Source organism: Lampetra fluviatilis, chromosome 17 (assembly GCF_964198595.1).
Source record: "Lampetra fluviatilis chromosome 17, kcLamFluv1.1, whole genome shotgun sequence".
In the NCBI taxonomy this organism is placed as follows: domain Eukaryota; kingdom Metazoa; phylum Chordata; class Hyperoartia; order Petromyzontiformes; family Petromyzontidae; genus Lampetra; species Lampetra fluviatilis.
In genome coordinates, this window is record NC_136291.1 from 9,674,553 (window position 1) to 9,687,595 (window position 13,043).

A 13,043-nucleotide genomic window follows, 5' to 3' on the forward strand; every position below is an offset into this window, starting at 1 on the left:
GGAAACACAAAATGTGCATGCAGGGGAGGAGAGGGAGGATTATCCGCAGTGCCGTTGTTTGGGCCGCTTGCCAGATGGGCTTGGCGTCAGCAAATATACAGCGGGGACCAACTGGTTTGACTTTTAGATGACATTTGCAGCCCTACGGGGACTCTGCCTAAAACGTAATGCCCCCATCACGCTCCAATTTTCCAATTTAATACGATGTTTGAAAAGTCTAATAGAATGACTTATCAAGGTATGATATCGGAGCCTGGGAAGAATCTTTTAGATTTGCTCTTTGTCTGCTATAAATTTATGGAGTGACATTTTATATTGCTGGAAACAATAAAATTAATTTGGTGCTATTGGCATTCGTAAGATACTAGTCAAGATAATCTTGGGGGGTGGTGGTCGACTGATTCACAAAATGTTTTCTTTGTAAATTCTTCCTGAATTACACGAAGGTATACGTTGAACATGTGGCATGAGATACATGTTAGCACTGTGTTGGGCTCTGTAACTTGTGCATTGTTCTAGTATTTACAAATGTCTCACTGCATAGCTGCTTGCATTAATATGCCATTGAAAGAAATGTAAATTCACGCTCTTGGTTAAAATCCCATTTAGTAACAGTTTGTTCTTTGGTCATCCATGCTTTTTGTGTTTAGTTTGTTGTCCTTCCCCGCATCTCCGATTAGCATGGTTGGCAATGTACAGTGCGAAAGAGTGTCAAAAAACATACATACAAATCAACTGGCCCCTGCTATTGAAATGTGGAATTTGCACTGCCAAGACGATTTCCATCCCATTGGTCATTTGAGCAGGGAGAACACTGTGACCTGGACTCACGGTCGTCTTTGTCGCTGTCTCTCGCGTGCGTTTGCGTGCTCGCCGCGGCGACACAGGGCTACATCACGCCTGGCGCATACCGGTTTGATGCCGTCATCACGACCTTCGAGATGATCCTGACCGACTGCCCAGAGCTGCGCAGCATCGAGTGGCGCTGCGTCATCATCGATGAGGCTCACCGGCTCAAGAACCGCAACTGCAAACTGCTGGAGGGACTCAAGCTCATGGCCCTGGTACGCTGGCTCACCCAGTAGCACACAACACAGAGACAGCTCTAGCCGGGAATGCAGGAGGTGGGGGGGAACCCTTTTCATTTTGAGTTCACGGTACCATGAGACCAGGTTTCAGTACATGGCTTGGTCACGTGGGTTTGAGGCTTGTGTTGCATGAAGGAAGGTTAAGCGTGGTTTCAAGTTTATTTGTTCGATCAGATTATTCGAACTCTGAACACACAGGTGGCCACCGTGCGCACACAGGTGGTCACCGTGTACACACAGGTGATCACCGTGCACACACAGGTGATCACGTGCACACGCAGGTGATCACCGTGCACACACAGGTGATCACCGTGCACACACAGGTGGTCACCGTGTACACACAGGTGATCACGTGTACACACAGGTGATCACGTGCACACACAGATGGCCACCGTGCACACACAGGTGATCACGTGCACACACAGGTGGTCACGTGTACACACAGGTGATCACCGTGCACACACAGGTGATCACCGTGCGCACACACAGGTGATCACCGTGCACACACAGATGGCCACCGTGCACACACAGGTGATCACCGTGCACACACAGGTGATCACCGTGCACACACAGGTGATCACCGTGCACACACAGGTGATCACCGTGCACACACAGGTGATCACCGTCCACACACAGGTGATCACCGTGCACACACAGGTGATCACCGTGCACACACAGGTGATCACCGTGCACACACAGGTGATCACCGTGCACACACAGGTGATCACCGTGCACACGCAGGTGGTCACCGTGCACACGCAGGTGATCACCGTGCACACGCAGGTGATCACCGTGCACACGCAGGTGATCACCGTGCACACACAGGTGATCACCGTGCACACACAGGTGATCACCGTGCACACGCAGGTGATCACCGTGCACACGCAGGTGATCACCGTGCACACGCAGGTGATCACCGTGCACACACAGGTGATCACCGTGCACACGCAGGTGATCACCGTGCACACACAGGTGGTCACCGTGCACATACAGGTTGTCATAGGGCTCATAATAAAAGTTTTTTTTTTCTTGTGAGATGGCGTCAATATAAATGCGTCATTAACCCACCACCAACCGACACAGCAAATTAGTAAGGTTTGTCACTTAAACACAACTTGCCAATTAGTTACTACTTCAGCAAACCGGTGTGTTGGAGAGTAAACCCACAACACTTGCAATTTGAGTGCGACGTTTTTGTCTGGTGATTACAACCAGCATCAACAGGCAATTCGCCTGAATAAGCTGGTTGTATTGGTTCAAGACATGCAAACTTTTGACTCGATGTCTCTTTTTTTTTGTCTCGACTCAATGCTGGCCAACTGCCGATCTTGCAGTTCACCAGCATTGATTCAAGCAATCCGAGCTCTTGCTCTTGGGACACTGCTTGTCGAAATTAGTCCAGAGTTTGCTATGACATGGATAATTAACATGGACGTTAAAAAGAAAATGGATCAAAAGCAAAAAAATTGCGCAAAGAAGTGTGGCGAGGTGCACGCTTGGAATCACGTGGATCAAATAACATGTCCGGGTCAGAGACCTCATACTGGCTGTTAGGAAAAATAAATAGGCTTGGCTGGGAATCCTTGCAAGAAAATATCCCATGATGCAGTGGCAGGCAAAAGAGAGAACATGCCCCAAGATGATTGTCTGCTGTGGAATTGGAATGGTGAAATAAACTCCTGTGTTCAAGTGCCAGTTTGATGGTTGCATCACGAGGCCATGAGGAATGGTGACGATGAGTAGACATGACATGCACATGCACCAGGTTATTTTGTAATACGATGTCATTAAGAGCAACAGTTAAGGTCCATCGTCAAAGTTCATGTCTGCATTATCTGGGTGGATTTTTGGACAGATTTTAGCCAGCTGCAGGTGAGTATTAAATCTGTATTTCTCTCTGCTTGTCTGGTCGACGCACGGCTAATCTATCAACAAGCATCGCCACAGTTGCCTTGCCCATTCCTGTTGCTCGTGTAATAGCTCCCGTAAAAGTCCTGGACGTTTTGTCTCTACCCAGCAAATTAATATCACAACAAGCAAACGTACGCGTACAATTAAAAACAAAATCGACATCTACCAGGAACTATCTTTGGATGTGTCCTCCTGTGGTGGTGTTGGGCTACTGCTGTGCGAGTGTTACTTTTGAAATAGATTGCTTTCCACTTGAATGGCACATTTGAGAGAAGTGAAGCTTTTTTCAACGGTTTTACTTAACTTGTTTCCTCTGGGGTCCCCAAGGCAACGCACAGCTCGCTCTGTGCTCTTTCGTGAGTTCTCGCTGCACTTGGAGGATTATTTTCGTGCGTATATTTGTCAGAGGTCTATTGCACATACACCATGCTCTTAGTGAATCAACCGGGTAGTTGAAATCGAGGTAAACACTCATGGATGTGTAATAATTCACTTGCAGCACAGGCCTGTGATATAAGAAGACAACAATCATAAAACAATGTAATTTTTTACGGAAGCAATGCAAAGTCGTGTGTAAGCTAAAACAATTGCTGATCTCATGTGTTGCAGTTATAAACTATGTTAACTTCACAGTGTTGTTTGTGCATATGCATGCGGTGGCACTGCACTATGTACCCAGCAACCCGAATTCGATTGCCGCTCATGGCCAACAGTGGTGACAATTGATCTGAAATGGTCCTCAAATGAGTACCTGGTGTGATGTGGGAGACATGTGAAAACATCGCCACTGTGGAGACAAAGGTCGCCAGGCATGGTGCTGGCCACCCAGCCAACAGTCTGTTAAGGCTATACGGGGAATCTTTGTCTCTTTTTGTTACTTTATTATCCAGTATAAATTACCAATTCGACTGAGGTCTCAGAAAATCTGTTGCTAATTCACATTGAAAATCTGTTCATGCTCATAGCCCCCCCCCCCACATGTGACAGTGCAAGTTCTTGTACAAATATTTAATCCATGGCACTTGCAACATTGGTAGAGAAGTAATAATGCAGAGCTAGCATCTTGATTGTAGCACAGAACGTGTAATAATACGTCGGGTGTTGTTAATGCACTTGCTGGAGCTCTCTGGGGTGGAGATGAGAAAGCATCCTGGCTCGTCCGCCTTTGCCATTAAATTCCTAAAATTCTCAAGCAGGCTGTGCACTTTGCACACTGAGGGTGACCCGTGTGCACACGCACAAGCGCGTGCACACCCACTCGCCCACCCACACACACGCACACAGAAGACAAAGATCCTCCACATCCAGACAGACAAACAGAATTGATGAAGGTGCATTTCAGTGAACAGTTGTTAAAGGCTAAATTGGCAAATTGAGGCAGTGGTGTGGCTGTCACCACAACCAATTAACTTTGTCTCCCCATGTGCTCATGTGCACACATCACACAAAGTACTTGTTTAATCAGGACTGGTTTATATGCCACTGTTTTTAGCCATTGCAAGGAATTCAATCCAGGTCACTGAGTTCATGGTGCAGTCTGATGACTTTTGTGCCAGTGTTCCCCACAAAAATAAAGACAAACATCCCCCATACAGCTTAACAGGCCGTTGGGGCAAGTGCTGTTAACGAGCACCTATGAAGTCCGACACGCCACACGAAGGGGTGGGTGGCCAGCACCACGCCCAGCCCCCTTTATCTCCCCAGTAGCGATGTTTGCACATCGCACCAGATACTCATTTGAGGCTGAGGCAGGATCCAGTTCAAATAAATCGTCACCGATGTTGGCCGTGAGCAGCAATTGAACTCTGGTTCTGGGTTTGTAGCGCAGCATGTGAACCACTACACGACCACTTGTCACTGTTTCCCACAACACACACTCACATGGGCTCAAAAGCAACTCACCCACTCATTCATACTTTCACTGCAACTTAGTACACAGTGTGACTATATACAATGTGGGAATTGCTTTCCTTTCACTAGCAGTTTAACATTAATGAATCAAGTCGCCTGTTAGCATGCCAGCCTTACATGCAGTTGGCATTAAATGTAGGATTGGTGTAAAATATCAAAATTCATCTCTTGCTTAACACGGTGTAATGCAGACACTCATAGGGTAAAATCAAGAGCCCAGAAATGCTGAGTGATTCTTGGTGAAGTCGTTAAATGCCTTAGGTGTTTTTTCTTTATCCACCATTGTCTCTGCCCACTCATTTAAAATGATAGGTGTCATCTTACAGCCTATATGGCTGGTGTAATAACCAAATCCTCATACATTCTAGGCACAACAAGACTTGCAAACGAGTTGCATTGCTCCGTTTTAGCACTTGCTTCCCATTAGTGGATTGTGAAATAAAAGGGGGCAGAGAATTTACCGGCGTAACACAAGCAGTGTGTGCAGATTCTCAGAGGTCGACGTCACACATCACATGAGTAATATGGGGATCTCACTTTGGACTGGAAAATTTGCTCCGGTCAGTCATGGCCAAGTTTCTCAATGTGATGACTGGCTGAACTCCAGTAGTGGTTAACACGCACACCACATACGCATGCGGCAGCGTAAGTCAGAAGCAAGAGGCACATTTGATGCTCGTTATTAAAGGAGACAGAGCAGTTGGGTGACCCAAAGGAATCATGCATTCTGCAGAAATCCAAAGAAGAGTGGAATTCAAAATCAGAGGGTGAAAATCCTTATCAAAGATACTTCCATATAGTCATATTTGACGAGACAGATATGTTTTCATACATTTTTTTCACACCATTACAATAGATTAAAGCTGTGTTTAAGAATCAGATCAGATGCTTGTCGAATTTAGATGTAGTGTTTTATCCATGACCATGTCCAGCGTCAAAGGTCGTATGTTGGTGTCTGCACCCACAGAATTAATCTAAGTCATTATATTAATTCAATTAACAATTCAATATGGACATAGGAACCTTCGTGCAGACAATACATGAAGTGCTTGCCCCGGCCACATACCTCTCCCATAGGATCCTCTACCCACGATTCACTTCTCTGCACTTGGGTTATTGTGCAGGGAAAAGCTCAACCATCAGAGTAGTTTTTAATTCCAAGTGAATTTTAAACAAAAACACATTCGTCAATAACACTGCCTTAAAAATAAAAAATATTTATTTGGCGATGTTGCGAGCAATGGCCCTTGTTCATTATATACAAAAACATCTCCAACAAATTCTACAGATACAACATGCTCATTTCCATTGGTATTTTTGGATCAATTATGGACTCCCAACAATCTTGTGGGATGAGCACAATTGAATCCCCCTGGGGGAATGGACTATTTCAGTGCTCGGTCAGGGTTTGAACTCTGAAACTTTTGATTGTGAGTCGGGCAATCGGCCACAATGCTACCTGCCAGATTAAATTGAAAGTATGAATATGTTTAGTAAGACATTTTTTAAAAGTGCAATTCTTGAATTTTTTTCCAATTTGCAGATAATTTCCGTGAAGTTAAACTGTTTGACTTCTTCTTTCTAACAAAAGTCAAGTCACCCGATTCCACATCACTACACACTTGGCGTGAAATATTTGGGCATGATGTCATGGAAGTGACATCACTTCCTGTGATGTATTTTCTTCTATTGATCCAAACTTTTTTAATAGGCTGCATTTTTGTATATTCTGTATGATTCTGAAAATGGGGAATATTGTTCACTGCTAAACTTATTCCTGGAATGGAAATGAACAGCTCATGGCAGATAGGACTGCATTCAGTGCTCACAACTTCAAGTGGCTTCTATATTGTATGTTAACGTGTCTATACAGGATCAGACGATCAGGCTCGGCAATATCTATTCATTTCCTTAAGATGGTTAGCCACCTTGTAAGCGCCCGGAGTCAGGTGCGGGGTGATGCCCTTGCGAAATGCCGCACTCATTGCCATGACGCGGCAAGGGGATTTCACCGGCGTCCCCAGATGCTGGTCGCGGCACAAACCGACAACACCAGACACTTGTTTACTCGAGCGTGGCCGTGACACTTCCTAGTGGTAAAAAGAACGCCAGGGCTGCTGGTTAACACCTTCCGGTGAGCAGAAGAGGGGCTGAGTCTTTACACGGCATCGTCCGCATGGTATAGATGTTATGCACCACGTTTGACTCGAAAATATCAATCGGCTCCATTGGCTGGAACCCAGTGTTTGTGACCTAAACAGGGGCAGCAGCAAATGCCAGGAATGCATGAGAGAGAGACTCAAAAGATGAAGGTTAGCCCAGCACACAGGGCTCAGACCACCACTACGGGTAGGTTGTTTTTGTTAAAATGTATTCTGAAGGATATTTTTTCAGCATATAAAAATGCATCGATTCTTCAATTAAAATTTATACGCTTGCGATACTTGCTTGGAATCGCTTATGGAGAATCTGTTGTAAACATTTTATGCAAATTATGTACAGATTATGTGCTTATGTTAGATATTGCTAAATGGACCAGACAACTCTGTACAAACGAGACAGTCCATTCGATTCTTGAATTAAATCACCACTCTAAATCATGCCAATCATATTTCCGAGGGATGTGAATTGTTACTCAATATTCTTATCAAGCTTGGAAACTGGCCAAATGCGATGTGGAATAGTTGAGGGTCTCCACACTTTAATTTTGTGTACTTGCAGAGCTAATGATCGATGATGTTTCAGTGTTTCCCTGAAAACACAGAAAATAGTAAATGGTGGATTATAGTTGAATATCATATGAGCTGCTTAATGCACTTCTCATGCTGTTGTGTGGTGCTTATCGTATCGTTATTTATATATAGTACTATGATGTTGAACGCAAACGAACATCTTTCAAGTTCACGTTGTTTCCATATGTCGCCGCTGCCCACCTCTGCCGGTATAAACCCCAGCCAGCATATGTACCGGAGATTCACTTAGCTGCACTAAATGCCAGTGTGTATGGTCTCACTGTAATAAGAGTTCATCTGTGATATGGGGCTTCGATGAAAAAACATTTTCGGTGCAGTGCTAAAAGCTCCCATTTCTCTAAATCGCTCAACACAGATAAAGGTGCTGGATAGCCTCGTGGTCGGTGACACTTTTGCCAGCTTACGGTTAAATTCCCACGGCCGCCCTGCTGTAATGTCTTCGGAGGATACCCGGCGTGCCGCAGTCTAGCTGTGAAATTAACTTAAAAAAAGACCATTATATCGTGGGTAGAGCGCTTGACTCGTGCACACGGAGCGTTGTGGGTTGTCATCTCGGTAAAATGTGCACGAGCTGCAGTGTTATTAACGTGAGGAGCAGTTGGCGAGAGGTCCACAGTGGCTGCTGTACGGAGAGACGGTGGAATCCGTGCTGCTGCCTGCACGCCGCCAATTGAGATGAGCGTGCCCGCCTCCCTCCCCACTGCTCAGATGCTTTGACCTTAACATTGTCAAATGCTATAACACCATAATCATTACCCAGACATTTCAATGGGCTGCCACCCAATCAGAGTAAGGTGCAACCAAAACAACAAATAGTTTGAGTCTCGGGCTGCCTGACACAAGACTGACGCTTCGCTAATGAGGGGGAAACATGACTTCATTTGATTATTTTCATTATTACTTACCACGAAAATCCTCGCTGGGTCTCCTGACTCTTTTTCAGGAGGGTTCTATCATGTTTGTTGGCAGCAGTGATTGCTGTGTGTGTCCTGATGATTGCTGTGTATATCTCTGTTGAGTAATTTTCGGGTAATTTCAAATTTGGACCGTGACATCGGCACGCAATGGCCCACTTGCCGATGACGTCACGTGATGTTTCACGTCCACTGTGAAGCAGATGGTGAGGATTTGCTGCTGTAAATAAAGCCACAATATTAATCAGGGCGGCCGCTGAATTCGAGCAGTGAACCTCTGGAACAAGTGGAAAACGCGCTACTATGTCGGTCTAGCATGGTCGAGCAGCAGCTGGACCGTGTCACTGTCCCAGTCATAGTCAGGCACTCGGTCATCGCACTGAGGTCACCGCATTGCTATTGTCTTGACGTATGGGAGAGCTGCTGCGGTGCAGTCACGGGGATGCTGCTATGGCACGCTTCACGGCAACCCTAAAGGCTACTTCGTCATTATCAAAGCTTGAACCTCGCGTGCGACAGCCTGAGACGCACAGCCTCGGTACAAATCTTTAAGGCAAGTAAAGGAATGCTGTGGATGGAAGGGCGCTCGTTGAAGTGCGTTGGTGTCTGTGGCCGCGCGTTGTCGCCAGGAGCACAAGGTGCTGCTCACGGGGACGCCGCTGCAGAACACCGTGGAGGAGCTCTTCAGCCTCCTCAACTTCCTGGAGCCGGCGCGCTTCCCCTCCGAGTCCTCCTTCCTGCAGGAGTTTGGGCAGCTCAAGTCGGAGGAGCAGGTAACGCCACTTCAAGACAGGTTGAGGAATTGGCCGAATGTTCCCAAACACAGGCTCCTGCACGAGTACCTTGAGACTCGGAGAGAGATATTGTCTTGCAGATCTCGGGGACAGCTGTTAGACAAGGCACATCAATAGGCAGCTGGGAGCACCTGTTTATGAATGTTTGCCACGTGACATGGGGTTTACAAGTTTAAATCCCATCCTGGCTCATAGGTTATGCAGTGTGATATCAACGTACGGAACCAAATGGGCGCTGATCATTTTGGTGATATCAGATTATTTTCTGAAGATAATTTCTTAATGAGACACCAAATATCTCGCAAAGTTGTTGGTGAAAAGAGTCTTCTTGCTCCCAGGCAACTAAGATTGATCTAAAAGCTTTAGCAGTTGTTGGTGTTTCCTTATATTGCTGCAGAAGTGTTCCACAAATAGGCATAAGCAGTTACAGCAACACTAAATGAATAGGTAATTGGACGTTGGACAAAGCGCAAATATTGCTCGTCGCATCGTAACGGTTGAATGCCGTCATTGGGATTCTGCGTATGACTCACTCGCCAGCTCGGACATCCATTTAATGACAGCCGGGCAATACTAATCGGCAACAGGCAACAGCAGAGAGCACAATGCAACCTAAGCATGCTAATGTCATCCGTCTTTACCCCGGGTGAGTGGATGCTGCTGGGCACGGCTGCTGCTGTGCATTCTGTTGACCTATAGCGGCCACCACGGTGTAGCAACGCTTGACTGATGAGTCAACATTGCTATTTGTTGCCTAAACAATATTCCCATGTGAGTGATGTGGGGGTTCAGGATGTGCATGCCTCAGTGGCCATGCTGGGACTTGTAATAATGGTGCTCTGCATGAGAAGTTATCTGAGCTTGGTGCAGGGAATAGATTGTAGCCATTCATTATCTGGTCGAGTTCGGACTCCCGACGCATCATTTTCCGACTTTTTCACTCTGTACCCTGGCAATCAAGCTTCAACTCTGTCAGCATCACAACCGGCTTTGTTAATAACATCAATTTGACAGCAATATCATGTGCGTTTAGGCAATATCCAAATTGAATAGATATTTTATTTGAAGGTTGGACACGTGAACCTAAAATATATTCATGGAAGTAACATTAAACATGTCAAGGACGTTCACAACGAATATATTTTTCTAAAAAGTATTTTGTAAACGTGAAGGCGTCAATTTGTCCCCACCCTGAACGGTGAATGTGGAGTCTCGCAACTCCCATGTGGTGCCATGTGCTCTCATTGTAATTGCCAACATGAATCTTTTTGTGCTTCTGCATACTTCTCAGCAAGAGTTTCATGTTCCATGTCAGAGTCCATGTATATCATGGCAGGTAATATGCACTGCGGGGAAACGTTGTGGTTTATTTTAGGCATATTCGCATGTCAAATGTAATTTTCCAAAAGCAACACCCTATTCCGCTCTCTTTCACCTCTTTATTTCGTACTCTGTTGGGTTTTATAGTTGTGTCTCTTAAGCTTTTATTTCCTTTTGTTAAGCAAACTTATGAGATTAATATTTTTTTTTGTCATTTTCCTCTTGAGCACAACTTTTCAGCCGTCTTTATTAAGTGATTAAATAACTTCCTTTCATTGTTATAATTAATATCATCAGTATGTTATTTTGTTTCATGCTTTTATTTACAAAATCAAATGTCCATCTCTCTTGTCTCTTTGTCTGACTTGCCTTCTGAAAAGTATTTAAATCCAATCTCAGTGTAGCAGTCGCATTTTTTCTCAACGGTTTTGAATAGCAAATACCATTATGGTAAGCCTTCGTAGATGATGAAAAGGGAATTTCACAAAAGAGCTAAATAAAATAATATATTTTGATAGAGTAACCCATTAATATATATAATTTTTTTCGTTGTTCTGCATTGGCAGTGGTGCATAAGCACACTTTATTAATCTATATAAAAGGGACATTAGTGGATATGTGTGTCTGTTCGAAATGTTTAGCATACTTCCCGACATGCAACAAACTTTAAATTTGACATGTGGGTAGCTTCCAGATTGTGCACAATGCAAAAAGTATCAAAATAGACTTTTCTATTTGGGGGGGGGGGGGGCGCAATAATGGATATAATTCTAGATTTGAAGTTTTCGTGATTGCAAGGATCCATACTCTTTGGTTTTTTTGGTTAAGTCACGTAGGTAAACAATATAAATTAAATTACATTTTATTTGTTAAATAAATTTGTATTTGTTTTCATTTTTATTATTTTTTTATTTTTTACCTACGTGACTTCATCGAAAAAACCAAATAGAATGGTTATAATATATTGCACGCCAAGTGAGCGGTGACGTCGCATCTGTGATGGACTAAACTATGGATTTCCGTGCGAAGAACGGGTACACCTGCTAGTGTACTATAAAGAAGGGCCATTGCCTGAAACATGGCTTTGTGATTTATTTTGGAGCAGTGTTATTAAAGATTGTGTTGCAATTTGTATTTGTGTCATCTAAAGCAGTCAATTATAATCATTTCAGTTATGAGTGATGATAGTGAGGTGGTGTACATAAGTGATAGTAAAGATTGTATTAGTGGTGATGACTGGGTTTGTGGGTGTGATAATGTTTGAACAGTGACGGTACCGGTGTTGGAAATGATGATGTTGGTGACAGTTGTGGTTATTGTTAGGATATGGGGAGGGATAGTAGAGCGGTTAGCGCACTGCACTACGAACCCGGCGACAAGAGTTCAATTCTCACTCTCGGATAACACCAGTGACAATGATCTGAACCAGTCCTGGGCCTCCCCTAGGTTTTCTCAGCCTCAAATGAGTACCTGGTGTGCTAACAACACTTGCTCCTTCAGTCTGTGAAGCCTATACGGGGATATTTGACTTTGTCTATTGTTAGGATGCATTAATAGTTGTTGGTACATTCTGCTCAGATTATGTCCAATTACCTTGGTTTATGGAAATTAGATGGGTGACTTTTATACTCACATCAAAGCCCATTGAGTCCTGAGTTTTCACTTTCAAGTTACTTAAGTAGGGATCGTAAAATAGTGAATTCAAATGTTTAACAAAACAATGCAAAACAATTAAAAAATGCACAAACTATCTGAAACAGTCCCATAGCCAATCAATGAATTGCTAGAATTTGGCATCATTATTTGATTGACGAATATGATTTTTAAATGTAGTGCCTTCCTTGGCTGCAGGGTTAACTTGAAGCGATGACGTACAAAAGATTCAAATCCAAAAATGTTTTCTTTCTTGCACGCACAATTTTATCCACTTATCTTTTTAACAAGTAGACTTTTGCCACCAATATCCATAATAGAGTTTTTTTTGGGTTAGATCGCGTAAATGTATAAATGTGTCGTTATCTTTGCACGTAATGTTATCATGTGGCCGGTGGCTAAGAGGTCAGACCAAGGGAATATGGGTTTCGGCCTCCCACAATTAATCTGGATTCTCAAGTGAAATCATCTGATTTTCTTAGCCTGGTCACCAATGACTCCCCAGAAGAAAAAAACACATCACCTTTATATTTGCCTTCAGAAATTCTGCCTAAATTCTGAGACTCTGAGAATTTAAATATTGGTTTTATTCTTATTTCACAAGCACGAAACTCACAGCTGCATCTGAGGGAGGAGGGTGTGTCTTCTGTTTTCTCAATAAATAAGTGCCACGTTAAGTGTTTTCAGAAGAACGTACGC

The 13,043-nt window shown here is 44.0% G+C and overlaps 1 protein-coding gene and 1 long non-coding RNA gene across 13 annotated transcripts in view; both read left to right on the plus strand.

Moving 5' to 3' along the window:
- Positions 1-13,043, plus strand: part of LOC144936916 (chromodomain-helicase-DNA-binding protein 9-like) — a 164,391-nt gene that overhangs the window by 101,755 nt on the left and 49,593 nt on the right. For all 12 annotated transcript variants that reach the window (XM_078864153.1, XM_078864151.1, XM_078864152.1 and 9 more), the window contains 2 exons: positions 888-1,064; positions 9,207-9,350. In XM_078864153.1, the coding sequence (XP_078720279.1) occupies positions 888-1,064; positions 9,207-9,350 (321 nt within the window). The remainder of the gene's footprint in view (positions 1-887; positions 1,065-9,206; positions 9,351-13,043) is intronic.
- On the plus strand, positions 1,223-1,529 carry LOC144936920 (uncharacterized). Its single transcript, XR_013637515.1, has 3 exons — positions 1,223-1,286; positions 1,433-1,452; positions 1,514-1,529. It is a non-coding gene; the product is annotated as an uncharacterized LOC144936920 (long non-coding RNA).